This window comes from Babylonia areolata, chromosome 20, assembly GCF_041734735.1.
Source record: "Babylonia areolata isolate BAREFJ2019XMU chromosome 20, ASM4173473v1, whole genome shotgun sequence".
Classification (NCBI taxonomy): Eukaryota; Metazoa; Mollusca; class Gastropoda; order Neogastropoda; family Buccinidae; genus Babylonia; species Babylonia areolata.
Genome location: NC_134895.1, coordinates 6,886,567 through 6,914,066, shown reverse-complemented (window position 1 = coordinate 6,914,066; position 27,500 = coordinate 6,886,567). Strand labels below are relative to the sequence as shown.

General features: G+C 46.5%; 1 protein-coding gene across 1 annotated transcript in view; it reads left to right on the top strand.

The window, feature by feature from the left end:
• The window catches only part of LOC143295231 (tyrosine-protein kinase transmembrane receptor Ror2-like), a 170,756-nt gene that overhangs the window by 15,898 nt on the left and 127,358 nt on the right, over positions 1-27,500 (top strand). The window contains exons 2-4 of the mRNA XM_076606809.1: positions 2,900-3,184; positions 5,272-5,399; positions 22,465-22,660. Of these exons, the coding sequence (XP_076462924.1) occupies positions 2,900-3,184; positions 5,272-5,399; positions 22,465-22,660 (609 nt within the window). The remainder of the gene's footprint in view (positions 1-2,899; positions 3,185-5,271; positions 5,400-22,464; positions 22,661-27,500) is intronic.

The following is a 27,500-nucleotide window of genomic DNA, read 5'->3' as shown; positions in this document are numbered from 1 at the left end:
GTGTGTGTGTGTGTGTGTGTTCGCTCGATCGTTCGTTCGTTCCTTCCATCCTTCATCAGTTAAGCTTCTTTTCACTTGAAATACTTTAGCAGCCTTTAGCCAGTTGATTCACAGTGACTAGCACTTTAGCCAGTCAATTCGCAATGACTACCACTTTAGCCATTCAATTCGCAATGACTAGCAGCCTTTAGCCAGTTGATTCTCAGTGACTAGCAGCCTTTAGCGAGTTGATTTGCATTGCCTATCAGCCTTTAGCCAGTTGATTCACAATCACTAGCAGCTTTTAGCCAATTGATTCTCAGTGACTAGCAGCCTTTAGCCAGTTGATTCTCAGTGACTAGCAGCCTTTAGCCAGTTGATTTTCAATGACTAGCAGACTTTAACCAAGAGATTATCAATGCCAAGCAGCCTTTTAGCGAGTTGATTCTCTATGTCACGACACCAGGCAGACCACAGGTGTGTCAGGGTATGATGTAAATTGGTTGATGCATGTGGACCTGTCTCCCAGAGGAAAGAAAGGAAAACAATGATACAACTCTCGTTCACCCTCCTTAATTAACTCTCTCCATACGAACGGCGAAAGAGACGACGTTGACAACGTTTCACCCCAATTACCATCATCAAAATATTGCAAGCGGAAGGCTCTTATACTGAAGACGTGAAAGTTGACAAAGAATACCACAATTCTGACGACGGAAGTTAATTAAAGGTTGGGTCATTCAGACACCCACTGGACATCCGAGGGGTCTGTGTAGAGGAGAAGAGAGGACTGGCCGTACTGAGTGAGTTAACAGAGATCTATATATATCTAGAAGACAAATTCCTACAGAGGCACAGACGGCGAGCTTGAGAATACTACGTGAAACACCCAGTGAGTGTCGTGGGGATTGAGAAGCTGTCGGTGTAGGCACCTCACCAATCGACAACTGGTTCGCTGTGCGGACAGCTTATCAGGGCTTACTTAGCGCCCGATCTTGGCAACTGGAGAGGGGAAGCCACACACACACACACACACACACACACACACACACACACACACACACACACACACACACACACACTCACACACACACACACACACACACACACACACACACACACACACACACAGGCACGCACGCACGCATCGTAACACACACAAGAACAGTCAGAGACACACAGGCACATGCACGAACGCTCGCATACACACACACACACACACACACACACACACACACACACACACACACACACACACACACACACACACACACCACTGTCTCCTTCCAACCAGTTTGTTAATATCGCGCTTTCACTTCCACAGGTGCAAATTACTTACTCTGTGTGTGTGTGTATGTGTGTGTGTGTGTGTGTGTGTGTGTGTGCGTTCGTTCGTTCGTGTGCGTGTGTGTGTGCGTGTGTGTGTGCGCGTGTGTGTGTGTGTGATTACGTTCGTTCGTTCGTTCGTTGTTTTGTTTAACGCCAATCCACAATTGTGATTTTAGACGAAAATCCCTCCCCTTCCCCACCTCACCCATGGCTCATGTCCTCCAACGTTCCCTATTCCTCTCTCCTCATTTTGCATCAGACACAGAGAAACGTATGAATAAAAGAAAACACCAAACGACTCGATCACTAAAATTACAACAGAGAGCCAGTGGGGCTCATGATCAAACTCTGAACGTAATACAAAACGCCATACAAAACGTTTCCTGGGGAATCAGATGGAACTGCCGATTTTGTAAATTAATACCCCCGGAAACGAAGTATGGCTGCATAAATGGCGGGGTAAAAACGGTTATACACGTAAAAGCCCACTCGCGTACATACGAGTGAACGTGGGAGTTGCAGCCCACGAACGCAGAAGAAGAAGTAAATGAATGTTTTCAACTGTTCAGGTATCTGCTAAGCAAATGTGTTGTGACGTATGGATTTGTCCGAACACAATAACGCATCCTGGAGTTATATCACTTGAAGTGGGATTCATACGTAAACTCATGGACTACTACTACTACTGCTACTACTGCTACTACTACTACTACTGCACCCTTCTCCCACACCACCGTTTTTGTCGTCTAATATCACTTGGAATTGATAGACCCATTTTGTGATTCTGTCGTCTAGTTTGTGGTTTTTGTCGTCGAATATCACTTGGAATGGATAGACCCATTTTGTGCCTTTTGTCGTCTTATATCACTTAGAATTGATAGACCCATTTTGTGTTTTTTGTCGTCTTATATCACTTGGAATTGATAGACCCATTTTGTGGTTTTTGTCGTCTTATATCACTAAGAATTGATAGACCCATTTTGTGGTTTTTGTCGTCTGATATCACTTAGAATGGATAGACCCATTTTGTGGTTTTTATCGTCGAATATCACTTGGAATGGATGGACCCATTTTGTGTTTTTGATAAACCCCATTTTTAATCTCTTAGAAGACGTAAACTTCAGGACTACTGCTGCTGCTACTGCTTCTTCTACTGCTACTTCTGTTGCTGCTGCTGTTGTTGCTCTCTTCAGTTTAGAACAGTTAGCATTGCTCTTACATACTTAAAAAAATCTCTTTATATATATATATATATATATATATATATATATATACAAATAATCTCCTCCTCCTCCTTCCCCCCCCCCCCCGCCCCCCCCCCCCACCACCTCTTCAGTTTAGGACAATAGGCTTTGCTCCCACAGACAATATTTTACAATCTCCTCCTCCTCCTCTCCCTCCCATTCTTCAGTTCAGGACAGTTGGCATTGCTCTCACATACACTTTGTTTTATTATCATCCTCTTCCTCCTCCTCCTCCTCCTCCTCCTTTCCTCCTCCTCCTCCTCCTCTTCAGTTCAGGACAGTTAGCATAGCTCCCACCTGCACAATGTTTAAAATCTGCTCCCCCTCCCCTTCCTCCTCCTGTTCAGTTTCAGATCTTCGCATCACCACGCCGCCTCGGAGCCAGACGGTGCTGAACAACAAACGTCTGAAGCTTCCCTGCAGGGCGCAGGGCGGGGGACTGCCCATCCGCATCAGGTGGTTCAAGGACGACCAGTTCATGTTCAGGATGGGCCACAACTACCGCATCTCGGACCGCTCGGGCACGCTGCGCTTCACGCGGGTCACCGTATTCGACCGCGGCGAGTACGTCTGCAAGGCCAGCAACGACTTCTTTCAGGTCCAGTCCGACCCCGCGCAGCTCACCGTGCATGGTGAGTTCTGGGTTCATCACTTCCGGGTTCAGGTCTGGGTTCCTGGTTCAGTTCCAGTTCTGGGTTCACTTTCGGGTTCACTTACGGGTTCGGTTCCAGGTTCATTTCCGGATTCACTTACGGGTTCGGTTCCAGGTTCATTTCCGGGTTCACTTACGGGTTCGGTTCCAGGTTCATTTCCGGGTTCAGGAGGAGGAATGTGTTCAATGTCTCGTCACACATACTGGTGGTTGAAGAAATGTTGTTGGAGTGTTGATTTTATTTCGATATTGTTGGGGAGGAGGGGGAGCGAGGGGTGGGGTTTGGGGGGCGGAGGGTTGCGGTGTGTGTTGGGAGGCTGTTGGGGGGGGGGGGGGGGTGTTTGGAGAGAGGTGTTGGGGGGCGGAGGGTTGCAGTGTGTGTTGGGAGGCTGTTGGGGGGTGGGTGTTGGGAGAGGGGGGTTGGGGGGGGGTGTGTGTTGGGAGAGGGCTGTTGTTGGGGGGGGGGGGATTGGGAGAGAGGTGCTAGGGGGCGGGGGGGGGGTGATGGGGGGAGAGGGGTGTTGGAGGGGGGTTGGGGTGTGTGTTGGGAGAGGGCTGTTGGAGGGGGGGGGGGGTTGGGAGAGAGGTGTTGGGGGGATGGGGGGGGGGGGGTTGGGGTGTGTGTTGGGAGAGGAGTGGGGGGGTGTTGGGAGAGGGGTGGGAGGGGTTGGGGTGTGTATTGAGAGAGAGGTGTTGGGGGAGGTGTTGGGAGAGGGGTGTTGGATGGGGGGGGGCTTGGGGTGTGTGTTGGGAGAGGGGTGTTGGGGAGGGGGGAGGTTTGTGTGTGTGTTGTGAGAGGAAAGAGAGAGAGAGATCGGGGGAAGGAAGAGAGAGCGGGGGAGAATTGAGGGAGAGAACTCAGAACTCGGAACTCAAAACGATTTTGTTCAAGGATTAAGATTTTAGGCATAGCCTTTTCTTCCAATCTGTCCTTGCTAATCTACATCTATTACAAATAGCACACACATCAATTAAGGGAAAAGGTATTCATGCAGAAGGACATACGTAATGAAGAACCCCCCCTCCCCGCCCCCCACCCACACACACATACACACCCACGCACACATACATACACACACACGCGCGCAAACACACTGACCCCCCTCCCCCCCCGTCGCCCCCCCCCTCCCCTCAGCACACACACACACACACACTCACACACACACTTAGATTGACAGATGGATAGGAAAGTGAGTCACAGAGAGAGAGAGAGAGAGAGAGAGAGATGTCATCAGTATACAAGTTCCAGAAACATCCGGGTGTTCAAAAGGTACAGTATTGTTACTGCCTCTGAAATCTACATATGATTAATGCTACAGTGACTACCACCATCACCAATGTTACTTGGACATTTGTCGCGATTAGGATAGAACGAAATGAATTTATGCATGCATAAAAAGTAGAACGAAAACAAAAGAAAAGAAAGAAAGAAAAGAAGAAAATATAAAGGGACAAAAGTAGCAAAACAAAAGATAAAATGAGAAAGCAAGAAAAAGAACAACAGCAACAGTAACTGATACAATGATGGAGTCTCCCGTTGGACCGACGGATGAGTAGGCAGACAGACAGCAGGATCCCGAAGATGCTCTTTTATGGCCAGCTGAAGGAAGACCACCTCCAACTTGGAAGACCCTGCAAGCGCTTCAAGGACACCTTGAAGACAGACCTCAAAGCCTGTAACATAGACATCGCTTCCAGGGAAACTGATGCCCTTGACCGCTCTCGCTGGAGGATGCTGTGCTCTAGTGGCATAAAGACGCTTGAAAACAAGAGAACGCTGGCCATTAAGGAGAAGCGTGAGCGAAGGAAGCAGGGCTCAACTTCCGGAGACGTTTTCCCTTGCAACACCTGTGGGAAGTGCTGCGCTTCCAGAATCGGCCTCTTCTCCCATATGAGGTCACACACCGACAAGTAACCCTGCCTGCCTATTCATCTGTCGGTCCGACGGGAGACTCCATCATCTATCTATATGATAGTCTTGTCCTTGCATATTGGTACAGATAGATATAGATAGATAGATAGATATTGATTGATAAATTGATGTGTGTGTATGTTGTTGTGGACCAGCGGAGGCGGAGTTGATCCGGTTTCCCCAGGCGGAGTTGGTCCGGCCGTTCAGCGTGCTGTGCTCCCTGACGTGTGAGGCGGCGGGCATCCCCCTGCCCTACATCCAGTGGAGGGTCGACGGTGTGTCGGTACGTCGGCCTTGCTTCTTCGGGGGCCTGTGGGGGTGGGGGGTGTATCGCGCGCGCGCGCGTGTGTTTGTGTGTGTGTGTGTGTGTGTCGGGGATGGCGGATGGGGGTGAGGTTGTGTGAGGGGGTGGTGTGGGTGGGTGGGGACTGTGTGTGTGTAGGGGTGTCCTCCCAACGCGGTCTCTCTCATTATCTGCTCCTTCGCCGCCTCCTCCTCCTCCCCCCCTCCACCACCTCCTCCTCCTCTTCTTCTTCTTCCTTCTCCTCTTCCTCCTCCCCCTCCTCCTCCTGTTCCTTCCTCCCTGCAAGTTTGGTTTGTATGGCAAAGCCCACGCCTGAGGTTCTTGGGGTGCCTTTTGGCTTCCCAATGCAGTAGAAGGTGTAGCCCCCTCCAACTTCCTCCAGCTGGAATTCACCGGTAAACCTGGTTTCGCTTAGAGCTGGTATGTCCACCTGGTAGCGATCAAGCATTCTAGCAATGAGCGCTGTGCGCCTTTCTGGTCTGTCGTCTCTGTCCAAAAGGGTGTGAACATTCCAGGCACCCAGAGTCAGGGCATGACTCCTGGTTCTTTTCTTCTGTTGTTTTCGATCGCGAGTATTGGATGTCCATGTAGGTGCGGTTTCCTTATAGGTACTAGGTGAGGCAGGCTTTGTTTGGGGATCCTTTTTATCTCCCCTTTCCCATGTGGGGAGAGCAGTGCTGTCCCTAAAAAGGGCTGCTCTGACGCTGTGGGAGGATACGGGCGCCGCATCTGCACCAGTCTACGGCGGACGACCATGACCCCACAGCCGCCTGCGTGCAGAGTCGTGACAATGAGTTGCCAGCAGCATCCTCTGCCTGTCCCCGTTACCACTTCTCCATCGCCGAAGGGCTTGGGAAAGCTGGGTGTTGAAGGGCTAGCTCGTCGTTCCGACATTAGCCTGGTTGTCTGACCAGCACAGGTGACTTTTATTTTAGTGAAGAGGAGTTGTGCAGTCCCTTCCCCACTCTCTCGACTACCGACGCTCACAGGCCCACAGGTGCAGACACTGCCACGTGTAGAACGGCTTCAGCAGGTTCAGGTTTTTTCTTCGGAGTTCCATCTCATAGGAGGACTTCCAGCCAAGGATAAGAGCTCCCCCTGCTGTTTGGTCATCCTCTTCCGCCTTCACAGCCGTTGGGAAAGGTTTCCTCCTCCGCCTGGTCCGTCGTTGGGAGACTTCACATGCGGCAGGTCGTACAGGATGACATGGTACCAGTAGCAAAGGCTATGTCCCTGACCTGACCCCGACAACAACAACAACACAGCCCATCCAGTCTCTCCTCTATCCCATACCTACCCCTCCCCTACAACAACAACAGCGACAACAACAACAACAGCCCATCCAGTACTCATATCCCATACCTACCACTCCCCTACAACAACAACAACAACAGCGACAACAACAACAACAGCCCATCCAGTACTCATATCCCATACCTACCACTCCCCAACAACAACAACAACAGCAACAACGACAGTATCATCAACAACAACAACAGCAACAACAACAAAAACGACAATAACAATATCAACAACAACAACAACAATATCAACAACGACAACAACAACACCACCAACAATAACAACAACATGAACAACAACGACAACAGCAGCACCACCGACGACAACAACAACACAGTCCATCCAGCCCTCCTCTATCCCATACCTACCCCTCCCCAACATCAACAACAACAACAACGACGACAACAACAACAACAACAACACAATCCATCCAGCCCTCCTCTATCCCATACCTACCCCTCCCCAACATCAACAACAACAACAACGACGACAACAACAACACAGCCCATCCAGCCCTCCTCAATCCCAGGATGCAGCCTCTTTCTGTCACCAGCTTGTTGTCAGGTTTATGTTCAGCTATCCCACCCCCTCCACGCCCTCCTCCCCTCTCTTGTCTGTTGATTGGTTGTGAGGAATCCCTTCCCTGTTTTGTCTGTTAATTGGTTGTGAGGAATCTCTTCCCTGTCTTCTTCCTTGTCTTGTCTGTTGATTGGTTGTGAGGAATCTCTTCCCTGTCTTCTTCCTTGTCTTGTCTGTTGATTGGTTGTGAGGAATCTCTTCCCTGTCTTCTTCCTTGTCTTGTCTGTTGATTGGTTGTGAGGAATCCCTTCCTTGTCTTGTCTGTTAATTGGTTGTGAGGAATCTCTTCCCTGTCTTCTTCCTTGTCTTGTCTGTTGATTGGTTGTGAGGAATCCCTTCCTTGTCTTCTCTGTTAATTGGTTGTGAAGAATCCTTTTTTCTTCCCTGTCTTGGCGCCGCTTGTTTACGTTTTCTTCCCACCCCCATTCCATTCCCACCTCGTTGTTTGGCATCCGCAAAACAAGGCCTGCACTTCTTTTATCTTTCAGCCCTTTTATCATTAGGGTGTGGGTGGTTGTTGTTTGGGGTTTTTTTGTGTTTTTTGGGGGGAGGGGGGTTTGGGGTTTTTTTGTTTGGGTTTTTTTGTTGTTGTTGTTTTTGTTTTTTTTGGTGTGTGTGTTTGTGTGTGTGGTTTGTTTTTGACTCACTTGTGTAAACAAAGTGAGTCTATGTTTTTAACTCAGTGTTCTGTTGTCTGTGTGTGTGTGTGAGTGTGTGTGTGTGTGGTAAACTTTAACATTGCCATTTTCTCTGCAAATACTTTGTCAGTTGACACCAAATTTGGCATAAAAATCGGAAACATTCAGTTCTTTCCAGTCATCTTGTTTAAAACAATATTGCACCTCTGGGATGGGCAGCAAAAAAATTTTAAAAGAAGCCAAATTATATGCAAAATGAATATACTGTTATATTTATATCTTTTTTATTCTCTAAACTTGCCCGCTGGGCAGAGCACTTCAACAACCCCCTCAACAGGGATTCGTCCGTATCTGACGAGGTAATTGCAGACCTCCCACAGCTACCAGTCAATGACTCGCTGGCTGCCCCTCCCACCAAGGCTGAGACCCGGAAGGGCCTGAAGCTGACAACGTCAGGAAAAGCACCAGGAGCGGATGGAATCCAGGCTGACATCTACAAGTATGGAGGCGAGGTTTTGACAGACAAGCTGACCGCTCTGTTCCAGTCTATCTGTGAGAGAGGGAAGGTTCCCCAGTATTTCAACGATGCTTCAATTGTCCACATTTACAAAGGGAAGGGAGACAAAACATCCTGCGATAACCACCGTGTAATCTCTCTCCTCTGCATCGCCGGCAAGATCTTCGCCCGCATCATACTGAACAGACTGGTTGACCATGTCTCCAACACAGTCATCCCTGAAGCACAGTGCCGCTTCCGCTCAAGCAGGGGAACATGTGACATGGTGTTTGCCGTACGCCAGATGCATGAGAAATGCCGTGAGCAGAACAAGGAGCTCCACATGGTCTTTGTAGACCTGACTAAGGCCTTCGACACGGTCAACCGCGGTGGTCTGTGTAAGATCCTCCTAAAGTTTGGCTGCCCAGAGAGCCTGATCCAGCTGATTGCGTCATTCCACGATGGCATGCAGGCGAGAGTGCAAGAAAATACTGACATGTCGGATCCGTTCCCTGTGGTAAATGGAGTGAAGCAGGGCTGCGTCCTGGCACCCACACTGTTCTCCTTTCTCTTCTCTGTCATGCTGATTGACGCCTTCCAAGACTGTGACCGGGGCATCTACATTCAGTTTCGCACAGATGGCAAACTTTTCAACTTGTGGCGACTCCACGCCAGGTCCAGAGTGTTTGAGGCACTGTTGAGAGAGTTCCTCTTCGCTGATGACTGCGCGCTTGCTGCACACATCCATGAGGACATGCAGTTCATTATGGACATGTTCTCAACCTCCTGCAGGCGCTTTGGACTCACCGTCAGCCTCAGCAAGACCGAGTCCATGTACCAGCCAGCTAGCTCACAGAACGCCAGTATCTTCGCCCGACCTGCAATCAAGATCGATGACACAGAGATCAAGTCAGTCGACAAGTTTTGCTACCTGGGCAGAGCCCTATGCAGCAACGGAGCCCTTGATGCAGGAGTGACGCTGCGCATCGCCAAGGCCAGCTCCGCCTTTGGCAGACTCAACAACAGGCTGTGGAAAAACAAAGGCATCGGGCTCAGCACCAAAATCAAAACCTAGAGCTGTTGTGCTGACCACCTTGTGTACTGCTGTGAAACATGGAGAATCCCTGTCTCATCCTTTCTCCTATGTTGACTGGAAAATCAAACTGAGTTTCAAGTCACAGATTCGGATGAGACGATAAACCGAGGTCCCGTGTGCAGCACGCACTTGGCACACTTCTTTTTTCTTCTTCTTCTTCGACTTCTTGTTTTTCTTCAGACTGTCTAGCCCCTGTCTTGTCAGTTAATTGGTTGTGAGGAATTCCTTCCCTGTCTTGGCGCCGCTTGTTTACATTTTTTTCCCTCCTCCACCCCCCCTCACCCCCCCCCCCCCCCCCCCACACACACACACACACACACATTCTGTTGTTTCAGTTACGTTCAAACAACGCCCCCCACCTCCACCCTCCACCCCCTCTCCCACCACACATACACGCATTCTCTTTGTTTCAGTGACCATTTAAACAACGTCCCTCCTCCCCCTGTCCCCCTCCCCCCCCCCAAACACACACACATTCTGTTTGTTTCAGTGACGTTTAAACATCGCCATCGCCCCCCCCCCCCCCTCCCCCCCGTGGTTTGTTATTGTAGTTGTCCTTCTTCTTCTTCTTCTTCTTCTTCTTCTTCTTCTTCTTCTTCTTCCTCTTCCTCTTCATCACCCATATTGTCTTTATCAGCTTTGTTGTCTTCTGCACCACACGTGTTTTTTTTTTAACCTGCTTTACTATCGCCTTTCATTTGTGTGTGTTTATTCTTTCTTTATTTAACGTCTTTTCACTGTTAGGTGATATTAGACGGGGGTGGGAGGGGAGGGGGGAGCAGTGTATGGGAAGGAGGCAGAGGAGGGGGAGGGTGGGGGGAGGGGGGCTGGAGGAGCGATGGGAAGAGGTGGTGGGATGACTGAGGCAGGAAAAGAGACAGTAACGTGGAAGAGGTAAAAAGGAAGAACTGCGATACATTAAACTAAGAGTAAAGCATAACTATCTCGAACATTCCTGTAACGAGATTAAGCATGCTCATTATACCAAAACAAATTCATCAATCGAAGGTAGATACCAACTGGATTTTGATTCAGACATTCTATAATTTGTCGAAGTAATAAATAATTATTCAAAATATTTTCTAAGGACAAATACGTGTTTAGTGGAAACTGGACATTGAGTTTTTGAAGGACCAGTTGTTTTGTTCGTGGACACTCGACAAGTATGTGATAGACTTGTGTGTGTGTGTGTGTGTGTGTCTGTGTGTGTCTGTGTGTGTGTACGTTCTCGTTGAACAGCTCCAAAAGTAGCTGAACCACCAAGGACAGCAATATGATAATGATAATGATGATGATGATGTTATATAATAATAATAATAACAACAACAACAATATACAGTTTCAGTTTCAGTAGCTCAAGGAGGCGTCACTGCGTTCGGACAAATCCATATGCGCTACACCACATCTGCCAAGCAGATGCCTGACCAGCAGCGAAACCCAACGCGCTTAGTCAGGCCTTGAGGGAAAAAAAAGGTGAATAAATAATAGATAAGCTTACATAAATAAATAAATAAATAATAATTATAATATAAAAAAGGTAGTAGTAGTAGTAGTAATAATAATAATAATAGTAATAGAATAATAAATAAATAAATAAGACAACAATGACGAAAAATAAGCAACTAAATGTAAAACATGAAGACACACATTCACACATACACCCACACATGCATAACAGATATGCACCAAACATGCAGTTTCACAGATATGAAAGCACAGAACAATATACAAAAAATTATCATTATGACGATGATGATGGTGATACTGATGATAACAAGAAGAAAAAGTAAGAGAACAAGAAGACACATTGCAGCCTCTGAATAGTGATGCGCGTTATTCCAAGGGAGACGACTTCCCCTAAAGCTGCCTTTAGGTTCAGTGTTCTACTCTCCCTTAGGAGTCCAGCGGTATTCCACACTTCTGTTTTTGCCATGCACACGCTCCGATAAGCAGGCAATGAGGCGCGCGCGCGCGCACTCACACACACACTCACACACACACACACACACACACACACATACGCGCGCACAGACGGCATACACGCATATGCGCGATGAGTGATTTTTTCCCCGTGTATTGCCTGCATTCTGTACTTCAGTTCCATTTCATTAGTAGTTATTGGCGCCGTGACTATGAAAAAAATATGATGATAATGATGATAATGATGATTTTTTTTTCTTTCTTTTTTGTCGCATTGCTTGCATTATGTACTTCAGTTCTCTATCATTTGTAGTAGTAGCCGAGTTATTGTCGTTGTATTTGTGGTAGTACAGTTACCGTTACATTTCAAACATCAGTTAAATACCTAGGTGTACATATTGATCAGACCTTGACCATGGCTGACCACATTTCATCCCTGAGTCGCTCATGCAATTTTCATCTTCGCAGACTACCCTCAGTCAGACCATACTTAACGGAGAAAAACATGGCTCAGTTGGTTTCCTCTTTTGTCCTGTCCAGACTAGATTACTGCAATTCTACCTTAGTAGGTTCACCATCTTCCTCTCTTATCAGACTACAGAAAGTACAGAACAATGCTGCACGACTTGTCCTAGCAAAAAAGACCTGAATACAGCATTTGCTGTCCAGATGAAAGTCTTATCTGTCCTGACTGTAGCCACCTTGTCTCGCTCAATCCTAGCTCTCCGATCTTGTAGTTTTTCATCTCTCTCGCTACTTGGATGGTTCTTCCTGCTTCATACATCGTCCTGATGTTCCATGTGGCTACTCGCGTTGTTGTCCTGGGTGTCAGAAGGGGAGTCAGCCTTGCAGCTTCCTTCGGCTTTCACTGCACCGCGTCATAAGTCTCCGGGACGGAGACCCTTCCTTGCCCAGGTGAATGTTTTGGTTCTTTGTCGTCGATGCTTCAGCAACTGGTCTTTTTTTACAGGCAGGGTAGTTAACCCTACGCAAACCCCTTTATCCTCCGGGCGAGGTGGTCCTGCCTTAGTCGCCTCTTTTTTACGACATGCATGGCAGGGCAGTGGGTCTATTCTATCAGTGCCCCAACCCACAGGCGAAGCATTATTTACTTGGTATTTTTATTGTTTGGTGGATCATGCTTTTTTTTTTTTTATTCATTCTGTGAACGCATTGGATTGAGCTGTTGTAATGTTTTATGTTATGTTTATATCTGGCTTGATGAGCAGCATTAGTATTGGATACGCGCCATAGAAAAGTTATGAATTATTATTATTATTATTATTATTATTATTATTATTATTAATGATGCTAATGATTTGTGAGACCCAGTAACGTTGTCACATACAATGATTGTCAGGCCCAGTAATGTTGTCACATACAATGATTGTCAGGCCCAGTAATGTTGTCACATACAATGATTGTCAGGCCCAGTAATGTTGTCACATACAATGATTGTCAGGACCAGTAATGTTGTCACATACAATGATTGTCAGGCCCAGTAATGTTGTCACATACAATGATTGTCAGGCCCAGTAATGTTGTCACATACAGTGATTGTCCGGCCCAGTAATGTTGTCACATACAATGATTGTCCGGCCCAGTAATGTTGTCACATACAGTGATTGTCAGGCCCAGTAATGTTGTCACATACAATGAATGTTGTCACATACAATGATTGTCAGGCCCAGTAATGTTGTCACATACAATGATTGTCAGGCCCAGTAATGTTGTCACATACAATGATTGTGAGGACCAGTAATTTTGTAACATACAATGATTGTCAGGACCAATTACGTTGTCACATACAATGATTGTCAGGACCAATTACGTTGTCACATACAATGATTGTCAGGACCAGTAACGTTGTCACATACAATAATTGTCAGGACCAGTAATGTTGTCACACACAATGATTGTCAGGACCAGTAACGTTGTCACATACAATGATTGTCAGACCCAGTAATGTTGTCACATACAGTGATTGTCAGGCCCAGTAACGTTGTCACATACAATGATTGTCAGGACCAATTACGTTGTCACATACAATGATTGTCAGGACCAGTAACGTTGTCACATACAATGATTGTCAGGCCCAGTAACGTTGTCACATACAATGATTGTCAGGCCCAGTAACGTTGTCACATACAATGATTGTCAGGCCCAGTAACGTTGTCACATACAATGATTGTCAGGCCCAGTAATGTTGTCACATACAATGATTGTCAGGCCCAGTAATGTTGTCACATACAATGATTGTTGTCACATACAATGATTGTCAGGCCCAGTAACGTTGTCACATACAATGATTGTCAGACCCAGTAACGTTGTCACATACAATGATTGTCAGGCCCAGTAATGTTGTCACATACAATGATTGTTGTCACATACAATGATTGTCAGGCCCAGTAATGGTGTCACATACAATGATTGTCAGGCCCAGTAATGTTGTCACATACAATGATTGTCAGACCCAGTAACGTTGTCACATACAATGATTATCAGGACCAGTAACTGTGCAATATGCAGGATGAATGTACAATGGAATATGTCTAATGCTAACGTCCATATTCTAAATATATCTCTGTTTAATAATTACGATGTAATAATTAATTGCAATGTTTTTAAAAGCGAATATGTGAAATGCTTTTATTTGAGAACATATGTTTATTACTCTTGTTTAATCAAGTAATCCGCGTGTGTGGGGTGGGTGGGGGTGGGGGGTGGTGCGGGTGTGTGCTGATTATCTGGTTGTGGTTTTCCGCAATTCATCTTTATTCTTATCTTATCTGTCTATTATAATCAATGTGCAGTATAGTAGGCTATGTTTATAATTATATTCAAATAATGTTTCTTAATTCTTTCTGTTTTTACATTAAGAATACTAGTTATTACCTGCAGTGTGTGGATGTATGTATGAAACGATGTATGTGATATTTTTTACATTTGTATCTTCGTAATATTCGTAAAAGCTGTTGTTGACTTTTACAGTTACGGTCCCCATGTTGTTTACTTGTCTATGTTGTGATAATGCACCTGACCAAATTTCTCCAGTTGGAGATAATAAAGTTATTCTTATCTTATCTTATCTTAACGTTGTCACATAAAATTTTCCAACCGCTCAGTACGTGTCTAGCCTGTCATATTTCTTACTCGATCAGTGTGCTTCCAGCGTGTGTCATAATTATTATTCGCTCAGTATGCTCGAAAAGAAAAGAAAGAAAAGAAAGTCATCTTAAAATCTTCAGTGTCATACGATATTCAGAGTACTACAAACGTAAGCTGGACATGATTTGAAGTGTTAACGGTGTGTTTTGTTTATTTCTGCTATGGTCACTGACCTCTCCTTTTTTCTTTTTTTTTTTTCTTTTTTTTTTTCAATATTTAATTGAAAAACACTTTTGGAGTCCAACATTTTCTACTTGTCTCGCTTTCTCTCTCAGTCTTATTGTTGCTCATATACCTCGCTTCCGAAGAGTTATGCCCCCCTCGTCCCCCCCCACCCTATCTCTCTCTCTCTATATATATATATATATATCTCTGTCTCTCTCTGTCTCTCTGTCTGTCTCTGTGTGTGTGTGTGTGTGTGGCCTGTTGCTGTATAAGGGAAACAACTGCTAGGTTGAAAACAAGTGGATGCTGCAGTTCCTTCCCCTGAATCAGTTGCCTGTGGTGGCCCCGTGCAAGTTTGAATGTGTGTCTTTCCTCACAAGAACGTCACCACCACCACTGCCTCCACCACCACCACCACCACTGCCTCCACCATCCGCCAACACCACCACCACCACCACCACTGCCTCCACCACCAACACCAATACCAACACCACCACCACCACCAACACTACCACCACTGCCTCCACCACCACCACCACCAACACCACCACCACCACTGCCTCCACCACCACCAACACCACCACCAGCAATAATGACGATAATGATAATTGTGGTAATAATGATAGATAAAACTATCAAACACACACTGCTGGTAAAGGAAAAAACGACAACGGAAAAATAAAGGTTGTCGGCCTCAGGCAAAATTCTGTAGAAAATCCACTTCAATAGTGAAATCAATACACTTTTCCACAGGAAAAAAAAAGTGAGGCGGGGTACGGGGGGGGGGGGTGGCGGGGGGGGGGGGAGGGAGGGGCGGGGGGGGGGGGGGGAATGGGGGGCGCAGAAAAACAACAACATATATGTGGCGCTGTACGCTTGCAGCTCGGCCTCCCCATGGAAAGCAGCTGGAGTTTCACTCAGAGTTGGAGCAACACAGTACGCCATAACACTACTGAACACAACACAGTACAACATAACACTACTGAACACAACACGGCAGTACAACATAACACTACTGAACACAACACGGCAGTACAACATAACACTACTGAACACAACACAGTACAACATAACACTACTGAACACCACACAGTACAACATAACACTACTGAATACAACACAGTACAACATAACACTACTGAACACAACACAGTACAACATAACACTACTGAACACAACACAGTACAACATAACACTACTGAACACAACAAAGTTACAGCATAACACTACTGAACACAACACAGTACAACATAACACTACTGAACACAACACAGTTACAACATAACACTACTGAACACAACACAGTACAACATAACCCTACTGAACACAACACAGTACAACATAACCCTACTGAACACAACACAGTACAACATAACACTACTGAATACAACACAGTACAACATAACACTACTGAACACAACACAGTACAACATAACACTACTGAACACAACACGGCAGTACAACATAACACTACTGAACACAACACAGGACAACATCAACACTACTGAACACATCACACTACAACATTACACTACTGAACACAACACAGTACACCATAACACTACTGAACACAACACAGTACGCCATAACACTACTGAACACCACACAGTACAACATAACACTACTGAACACAACACGGCAGTACAACATAACACTACTGAACACAACACAGTACAACATAACACTACTGAACACAACACAGTACAACATTACACTACTGAACACAACACAGTACAACATCAACACTACTGAACACAACACAGTACAACATCAACACTACTGAACACAACACAGTACAACATTACACTACTGAACACAACACGGCAGTACAACATCAACACTACTGTACACAACACAGTACAACATAACACTACTGAACACAACACAGTACAACATCAACACTACTGAACACAACACAGTACAACATAACACAGCTGACACAACACAGTACAACATAACACTACTGAACACAACACAGTACAACATAACACTACTGAACACAACACAGTACAACATCAACACTACTGAACACAACACAGTTACAACATAACACTACTGAACACAACACACAGTACAACATAACACTACTGAACACAACACAGTACAACATAACACAGCTGACACAACACAGTACAACATAACACTACTGAACACCACACAGTACAACATAACACAGCTGACACAACACAGTTACAACATAACACTACTGAACACAACACAGTACAACATAACACAGCTGACACAACACAGTTACAACATAACACTACTGAACACAACACAGTACAACATAACACTACTGAACACAACACAGTACAACATAACACAGCTGACACAACACAGGACAACATAACACAGCTGACACAACACAGTACAACATAACACAGCTGACACAACACAGTACAACATCAACACTACTGAACACAACACAGTACAACATAACACAGCTGACACAACACAGTACAACGATCAACACTACTGAACACAACACAGTACAACATAACACTACTGAACACAACACGGCAGTACAACATCAACACTACTGTACACAACACAGTACAACATAACACAGCTGACACAACACAGTACAACATAACACAGCTGACACAACGCGACCACACATAACACTACTGAACACAACGCGACCACACATAACACAACTACATCAACATACCGGATTACACAAGCTGCAGAAATGCAAGAAAGCAAACAAACAAAAACATTAAAAAATAATAATAATAAAAAGCAACAAAAACAAGCGCCTTTTGAAGAAACACAGAAAAAAACAAACAAAACAAAACACAATCACCAAACAAATAATACACACAAAACATACGTGTCTGTATTTTGGCTCGGCAGGCCGACCATACAAAAACCATCCTGTCAACAAAGCAGAAACGGAACAGGAGAGGGGAGAAACAGTGGGAGGCAAACCAGGAAAACAGTCAGTTCTGGCAGCTCAGCGGCAGAAAACAGTAGGAAAATAAGAAATATCAACACCAACAACAACGGGATAACCAGAACAGAGGAGAAAAACTGACGGCTGTGCCAACAATATTAAAAGCTGGTAAACCTCCCAACAGATGTCCTGCCAGGGGGAGGTTAGGTGAGGGGGGCGGGCGTGGTGGGGGGGAGGTTTGGGGGGCCGGGGGGGTACAAAACAACCCAAATAGAAAAAAAAGGAAGAAATGAAAAAAAAAAAAAAAAAAAAAACTTGTCAGGAGAGCAGCAGCAGAGAGGGAATACGACACCAGATAAATTAACAACAGCCGCAACAGCAGAAATGACATAAGCCCACACAGCAGGCGCGCAAACGCACCCGCACACACACATGCACTCGCGCGCGCGCGCGCGTACACACACATACACATGCATGCATGCACGCACACACATACACACATAGACACCAGCACCAGAGTATGTGTGTGTGTGTGTGTCTCTCTCTCTATATATATATAGAGAGAGAGAGAGAGAACTCAGAACTCGGAACGTTTTTATTCAAGGATTAAGGTTTTAGGCATAGCCTATTCTTCAATCTGTCCTTGCTAATCTACATCTATTACAAATAGCACACACATAAATGAAGGGAAAAGGTATTCATGCAGAAGGACATACAAAATGAAGAAAACAACCCCTCCCCCCACACCCCCAACACCCACGCACACACATAGACTGATACACACACGCGCGCGCGCGAGCGCACACACACATACACACACACGCGCGCGCACACACTGACAGCCCCCCCCTCCCTCCCAACACACACTAAGATTGACAGATGGATAGGACAGTGAGTCAGAGAGAGAGAGAGAGAGATGTCATCAGTATACAAGTTCCAGAAACATTCGGGGGTTCAAAAGGCTACAGTATTGTTACTGCCTCTGAAATCTACGTGTGGGAGTGCAACATACTACAGTGACTACCACCATCACCAATATTACTTGGACATTTGTCACGATTATGATAGAACGAAATGAATAAATTTATGCATGCATAAGAAATAGAACGAGAAAAAACAAACAAACAAACAAAGAAGCAAAACAAAACAAGATGAAATGAGAAAGCAAGAAAATAACAACAACAACAGCAACAATAACTGATACAATAAATAAGACAGAAATTACCTCTTTGTTACTGTCTGCAGTAATTCAAAGCCGGATCAGAGTTATTTACTGTTGGAAGGAGTGAAGATGTTTATGCAGACTTGATTTGAAAATAGGAAGAGAACTGCCCGTTTGTTTGTGCTAAGGAAGGGAGTTCCACAGGGATGCACCCGAAAATGCAAAACTAGTTTTGAACAAATCAATTCGGGTACGTGGTAAAATGTATTTGTTAGAGCCGTATCGGCATGAGGCTCGTGTAAGCAGGTGTTTGAGATATTGTGGTGCCAAGTTATTGTGTCTTTTGTGCATGAGGAATGCTTTGTTGAATTCTAGTTGGTTTTGAAGTGGAAGGATATTTAATCTTGCTTGCTTTTCTAACGTTGACAGTGAGTGATCTGGTAGAATTAATCTGGCTGCTCTCTTGTGGAGAGAATTTAGTTTCTTAAGATGAACATCTTCAGCACAGCTCCAGACAACAGATGCATAGTTGACGTGAAAAAGACAGTGAGCGTGGAAGAACATTTTGCGAGCTTCACTGTTTATGTAAGGTTTGAGCTGATTGAGTAAAAAACAGACTGCGTGCCAACCTTTTACAGACAGAATCAATGTGAGCTTGCCATTTCAGTTCTTCATCAATTATGACTCCCAAGACGCGGTGCTCGCGAACTTGATCCATGGAGTTATCATCGACATTCAGGGTGAGAACAAGGGGATTTTCTTGATGCTTTTGTCTTGACGTGATAATCATACTCTTTGTTTTTTTGGGATGAAGTGTCATACAGTTGGATTTGCACCATTTAGAAACATCATTTAAGCCCGTTTGAAGAGAATTCTGAACTGAGGCAACGCTGACAGCACTGGAATGAAGGGAAGTGTCATCTGCAAAAAGGTCACACGAGACTCTGGAGTCTGATAAAGACAAAGGAAGATCATTGATAAATATGCAGAATAGAAGCGGCCCCAAAACAGATCCTTGAGGAACTCCACTTTTTATTGCTTCCGTAGAAGAGAATCTACCATTGGTGAACACATGTTGTGTTCTGTCGGTAAGGAATGATTCGAGAAAGGACAGCGTGGTGCGGTCTCTGAGATACAATGACAATTTTATGAGTAATATTTTGTGGTCAACGAGATCAAAAGCTTTCTGTAAGTCAAGAAAAACAGCGCCTACGATTTCACTGCGGTTGATGCCAGACAACCATGAATCACACAGACGAATTAATGCTGTTTGACATGAGTGACGATGTCGGAAACCCGACTGCAAAGGATGAAAAAGTTTGTGTTTTTCAAGATATTGCATAAGATGTTTATGAACATGTCTTTCGAGTGGTTACGACAATACTGACAGAAGCGAAATAGGTCTAAAGTTGTTCAAATCAGACGTGTCTTTTGGCTTCGGTAATGGAATAACTTTTGCTGATTTGAGAGCTGGGGAAATTATACCCTGTTCGATGCACAGGTTGTATATGAATGTAAGGTGGACAACGATGTAAGGGAGAGTGAGTTTTAATAGAGAAGCATTAATACCATCAGGTCCTATTGATTTTTTGTTTCTTAGACTGGAAATGAGAGCACCAACTTCATGGGTTGCAAAAGGAGGTATCTTTAAGGAATCTTCTCGTTCAATTCTGCTGTTACAGAACGTTAAAAGAGAGGATGGCACATTATAATTTTCCGCGGACAGTGTTTCGTTAGATTTTTTTTGACTCAGCTGTGTTTAGGAAATGATTGTTGAATGCATCAGGCGACTATGTGTAGTGTTTTTGAATTTTAACACGAGACTTGTTAGTAATTTCATTAATTGCTTGCCACAGGGAGGAAGTATCTCTGTTGTTGCCTGACTAAGCGCGTTGGGTTACGCTGCTGGTCAGGCATCTGCTTGGCAGATGTGGTGTAGCGTATATGGATTTGTCCGAACGCAGTGACGCCTCCTTGAGCTACTGAAACTGAAACTGTTAACAATTTGCTGAAGTGTGCTTGTCTTGAAGCACGAATGAGATCTGTTACTTTGTTTCTTTGTTTTTTGTAGTCTGTTTTCTTTTTTTCTTTTTCGCGTTGTTTTTGTCTTTTCATAGACTCTGGTAGATGTTCTAAAATTTCTTTCTCTTTTTTCTTAGTTTCGCGTTTAAGGCTATCGCGTTTATCCATTGTTTCTGAGATTTCCGGCGTGAGCCAGCCGGGAAGATGGGGACATTTAACTCTTTTCCTCCGAAAAGGCGCAGACACACACAGACACACAGACACACACACACACACACACACACACACACTCCTTATACCCCCACCCACTCCCCAGTGCATACTTGCATGCACGCATGGGGAGAGAGAGAGAGACAAACAGAGACTAGGTTAAAAGATGATTCTGTGTGTGTGTGTGTGTGTGTGTGTGCGTGCATGTGTGTCCGTGCGTGTGCGTGTCTGTGCGCGCGCGCATGTGCGTGCGTGTGTGTGTGTGTGCGTGTGTGTGTGTGTGAGTGTGTGTGTGCGTGTGTGTGTGTGAGTATGTGTGTGTGTGTGAGTGTGTGTGTGCGTGTGTGTGTGTGTGTGTGCGTGTGTGTGTCAGTGTGTTATAATTTGTTACCATGATAGTTGTTGTCTCTCATTCTTCTTCCCTCAGGACCCTTCATCGTCTTTGTCAGATCTTTGTTCTTCCTCTCCTTCTTTTGCTCATCTTCCTCATCGTCCCCTGTCTTCCTCTTCTTCCTGCTCCTCCCTGCCTTGTTCTCCGACCTTCATCTTCTTTTTCATCTCTTCCTCCCTGTCTTCTTTTTCATCTCTTCCTCCCTGTCTTCTTTTTCATCTCTTCATCCCTGTCTTCTTTTCCTCTTTGTCCTTTTTCTTCGTCTCCTTCCTGCTCCTCCCTGTCTTCTTTTTTCATCTCCTCCTCCACATCACATCACCATCATCATAATCATCATCATTGTTATCATCATTATCACCACCACCACCACCATCTTCGCTATTGTCATTGTTATCATCGTGCTTATCGTTGTCATTCGTATGTCATCTTGAACACCACCCGTAATCACCAGCATAACCACCACAGTCACCATCGTTCTTATCGTCATCTTCTTCATCGTCAGTCATCTACCACCACCACCACCACCGCCGCTATCATCATCATCATCATAACCACCACCACCACCACCACCATCATCAACATCATCATCATCACTACCATCACCATCATCACCACCACCACCACCACCATCATCATCATTATCACCACCACCACCATCATCACCACCACCACCACCACCACCACCACCATTAGCATCATCATCACCACCACCATCATCACCACCACCCCCATCACCATCACCACCCCCATCACCATCACCACCACCACCATCATCACCACCACAACCACCATCATCACCACCTCAACGACCACCACCACCATCATCATTATCACCACCACCACCACCACCACCATCATCACCACCTCAACGACCACCACCACCACCACCATCATCACCACCACCACCACCGCCACCATCATTATTATCATCATCACCACCACCATCACCACCACCACCACAATAATGACCCCTCCCCCCTGTTTGTCCCCCCCGGACAGATCACGGAGCCCTATGACGGGCTGTCCGGCGTGCTGTCCATCGAGGAGAGCGAGACGACGGCAGCCACGTGGAAGTCCACCCTGCACATCAACAGCACCACGTCTGTCCAGCTGGAGTGCGAGGCTGTCAACCAGCACGTGGAGGGCGTCACTGTCGTGTCCAAGAGGACCGACCTGATCGTCAGGCCGCCTGCAGGTGGGTCCCGTCCGCCCTGTGCTGTGGGACCTTTCTCTTGTGCTGGTGATGTGGTGGTGGTGATGGTTGTGGTGGTTTTAGAGGTGTTGATGTTGTGGTTATGGTGGTGGTAGTTGTACAGGTGGTGATGTTGTAGTTATGGTTGTGGTGGCGGTCAGTTGTGGTGGTTTTGTTGTTGTGGAGGTGGTGATGAGGTTGTGGTGGTGGTTGTGGTGGCGGTTAATTGTGGTGGTTGTAGAGGAGGTGATGTTGTGGTTGTTGTTGTGGAGGTGGTGATGCTGTGGTGGTGGTAGTGGTGTAGTTGTGGTGGTGGTGGTGGTGGTGATTTGTGGTTGTTGTTGTTGTTGTTGTTGTTATAGAGGTTGTGGTGTTGTTGTGGTGGTGGTGGTGGTCACTTGTGATTGTTGTTGTGGTGGTGATGATGATGTTGTAGTTGTGGTGGTGGTGGTGGTGGTCACTTGTAGTGGTTGTTGTTGTTGTTATAGATGTTGTGGTGTTGTTGTGGTGGTGGTGGTGGTCACTTGTGGTTGTTGTTGTGGTGGTGATGATGATGTTGTAGTTGTGGTAGTGGCCACTTGTAGTGGTGGTTGTTGTTGTTATGGAGGTTGTGATGTTGTGGTGGTGGTGGTGGTCACTTGTGGTTGTTGTTGTGGTGGTGATGATGATGTTGTAGTTGTGGTAGTGGCCACTTGTAGTGGTGGGTGTTGTTGTGGAGGTGGTGGTGATGTTGTAGTTGTGGTAGTGGCCACTTGTAGTGGTGGGTGTTGTTGTGGAGGTGGTGGTGATGTTGTAGTTGTGGTAGTGGCCACTTGTAGTGGTGGGTGTTGTTGTGGAGGTGGTGGTGATGTTGTAGTTGTGGTAGTGGCCACTTGTAGTGGTGGGTGTTGTTGTGGAGGTGGTGGTGATGTTGTAGTTGTGGTAGTGGCCACTTGTAGTGGTGGGTGTTGTTGTGGAGGTGGTGGTGATGTTGTAGTTGTGGTAGTGGCCACTTGTAGTGGTGGGCGTTGTTGTGGAGGTGGTGGTGATGTTGTAGTTGTGGTAGTGGCCACTTGTAGTGGTGGGCGTTGTTGTGGAGGTGGTGGTGATGTTGTAGTTGTGGTAGTGGCCACTTGTAGTGGTGGGTGTTGTTGTGGAGGTGGTGGTGATGTTGTAGTTGTGGTAGTGGCCACTTGTAGTGGTGGGTGTTGTTGTGGAGGTGGTGAAGCTGGTGGTGACGCTGCTTCGGAAATGCTGTTGTGATGGTAAATGGTGATCAACAGAGAGGGGGGGGGGAGAGAGAGACGGACTGATCGACAAATAGGGGGAGAGACAGACAGACAAATCAACACAGAGAGAGAGACAGATAGATCAACAGAGAGACAGACAGACAAACAGACAGATCAACAGAGAGGGGAGAGACGGACAGACAGACAGACAAATCAACAGTGAGAGAGACAGACAGATAGATCAACACAGAGAGAGAGACAGGTAGATCAACAGAGAAAGAGGGTGGGAGAGAGACAGACAGATAGATCGACAGAGAGAGAGACAGATAGATCAACAGGGAGAGAAACAGACAGATCGACAGAGAGGGGGAGGTGGGGGGGTAGACAGATCAACAAAGGGGTGGGGTGGGTGGGAGGAGAGACAGACAGACAGACAGATCAAACAAAGAGGGGGTGGGGGAGAGACAGACAGATCAACACAGAGAGAGGGGGGGAGGGAGGGATACAGACAGACAGACAGATCAACAGAGAGTGAGACAGACAGACAGATCAACACAGAGAGAGGGCGGGGGGGATACAGACAGACAGATCAACAGAGAGTGAGACAGACAGAGAGAGATTGGGGAGAGATAGAGGCAGACAGATCGACAGAGAGCGAGACAGAGACAGAGAGAGACAGAGAGAGGGGGGGAGAGAGAATGAGAACCGGAAACATAACCCTGCGTCCCAAAGATTTTAACTTGAAGCTCTCGCTGTTTCGTCTGTCAGTCGGCTCAGCTGCAAACAAGTACATGGTTGTCGGCCTGTTCTTCTGCCTCTGGTGAAGGCTGCTAAGGTTGTCGGCCTGTTCTTCTGCCTCCATTGTAGGCTGCGAACAAGCACATGGTTGTCGGCCTGTGTGTCTGCCTCTGGTGAAGGCTGCGAACAAGCACATGGTTGTCGGCCTGTGTGTCTGCCTCTGGTGAAGGCTGCTAACAAGCACATGGTTGTCGGCCTGTGTGTCTGCCTCTGGTGAAGGCTGCGAACAAGCACATGGTTGTCAGCCTGTGTGTCTGCCTCTGGTGAAGGCTGCTAAGTCTGCCTCCAGTGTAGGCTGATGAGTAGGCTGAATAAAAGTCACCCCAGCAACAAACCAAAAACATGCAGCTGCTCCACGTTGTTCGTCATTGCAGTTTATGTGTGTGGGTGGTAAAACCCACTTCCGCCACCCGCCCCACCACCCTACCCGAAAAGACGTTAACAGTCTTGATGGGTTTGTCCTTCTCTTGCTTTGCTTACGAGCTCATGGAGATGAATGAGTGGAAATGTGTGCTGTCGGAAAGAGAAGGTTCATACCTAAACTTCTTTTGTTGTTGTTGTTTGTTTGTTTTGTTTTTACCTTTTCCCTCTGGTTTTTTTTTTTTCCTTCTGGTTTCGGCGTAGCACGTCTCACCACACCCCTCCCCCCCCACCCCCCAACTTCTTTTCCCTCAGCACCTGTTTTCTAAACTTTTTGTTTTTAATCTTTATTGTGTTTTTTTTTGTTTGTTTTTTTATTGTCTGAGCCGTGTGGAGACAATAGGAGAGAGAGAGAGAGGGAGAGGGTGGGGGGGAGGCGGGGGGGGGGGGGGTGGGTGCAGAGACAGAACAGCCAGTTTCAGTCTTCATCCAACAGTCCGCCACAGTGACTGTCACTGACGTTTTTGTTGGCAAGATTACCTCCCACAGAGAGGGGGGGGGGGGGGGAGAGGGAGAGATGCAGAGACTGGGGGAGAGACAGAGAGGGAGAGGGATAGGGGGACAAAGACATTACGGACACAGACGCTGGGGAGAGTGCAGTGATGATTGAAAGAGGGAGGAACAGGTGTAGCGTTTGGCAGACAAGGAAAAAAGCAACAACAACAACAAGAACATCACTTCACTCACACACACACACACACACACACACACACACACACACAGACCAACAGAACCATTACATGTCAGGCAGCTCTTTAACTCTGTCCATACGAACGGCGAAAGAGACGACGTTAACAGCGTTTCAGCCCAATTACCATCATCAAAATATTGCAAGCGGAAGGCTCTTATACTGAAGAGGTGAATGTTGACAATGAATACCACAATTCTGACGACGGAAGCCAAAGGTGGGTCATTCAGACACCCACTGGACATCCGAGGGCTCTGTGTAGAGGAGAAGAATGGACTGGCCGTACTGAGTGAGTTAAAGGTCCCCGTTGTGGCCTGAGTGAGCAGTTGACTGTCGACCTTTTTAAACAGAGATCAACGGCACTAGGTTTGAAAGGCACTCACTACTCTTTTCTCCTGTACTTTTAAGACGATTTTTCTCTGAAACAAAAGTAACGTGTGCCCATGATGACGAAGTCGAAATAAAGAAAGATCGCTGACTGATTTCCTGATTTGTAAACCACAGTCGTCCCTCAGTGAGGAGACATCCCTTCATTGATTTCCTGACTTGTAAAGTTCATTCGTCCCTCAGTGAGGAGACATCCCTTCATTGATTTCCTGACTTGTAAAGTTCATTCGTACATCAGTGAGGAGACAGGCCTTCACGGATGAACAAACACGTCAGCAACAGTAGAATGGAATATATTAGAATAGAATAGAATATGTCTTTATTACCAATTGTATCACGTATGTCAGGTCAGGGGCATAGCCCTTGCGACTGGTACCATGTAACCCAGTACTACCTGCCGCATGTGAAGTCTCCCAACGACGGACCAGGCGGAGGAGGAAACCTTTCCCAACGGCTGTGAAGGCGGAAGAGGATGACCAAAGGGCAGGGGGAGCTCTTATCCTTGGCTGGAAGTCCTCCTAGGAGACGGAACTATGAAGAAAAAACCTGCACCTGCCGAGGTCATCCTACACGTGGCATTACCTGCACATGTGGGACTGTGAGCGTCAGTAGGCCAGAGAGTGGGGGAGGGACTGCACAACTCCTCTTCACTAAACAAAAGTCACCTGTGCTGGTCAGGCAACCAGGCTAATTTCGGAACGACGAGCTAGCCCTTCAACACCCAGCTTTCCCAAGCCCTGCGGCGATGGAGAAGTGGCAACGGGGACAGGCAGAGGATGCTGCTGGCATTTCCTAGTCACGACTCTGCACACAGGCGGCTGTGGGTGATGGTCGTCCGCCGTAGATGTGGGGCAGATGCCGCGCCCGTATCCTCCCACTGTGTCAGAGCAGCCCTTTTTGGGGACAGCACTGCTCTCCCCACACGGGGAAGGAGAGATAAAAGGATCCCTAAACAAAGCCTACCGCACCTAGTACCTAGTAGGAAACCGCACCTACTTGGACATCCAACACTAGCGGTCGAAAACAACAGCAGAAAAGAACCAGGAGTCATGCCCTGACTCTGGGTGCCTGGAATGTTCGCACCCTTTTAGACAGAGACGACAGACCAGAAAGGCGCACGGCGCTCATTGCTAGAATGCTTGATCGCTACCAGGTGGACATAGCAGCCCTGAGCGAAACCAGGTTTGCCGGTGAAACCCAGCTGGAGGAAGTTGGAGGGGGCTACACCTTCTACTGCATTGGGAAGCCAGATGGCACCCCAAGAACCTCAGGCGTGGGCTTTGCCATACGAACCAAACTTGCACGACAGCTTGACAGTCTTCCACGTGGGATAAACGATAGG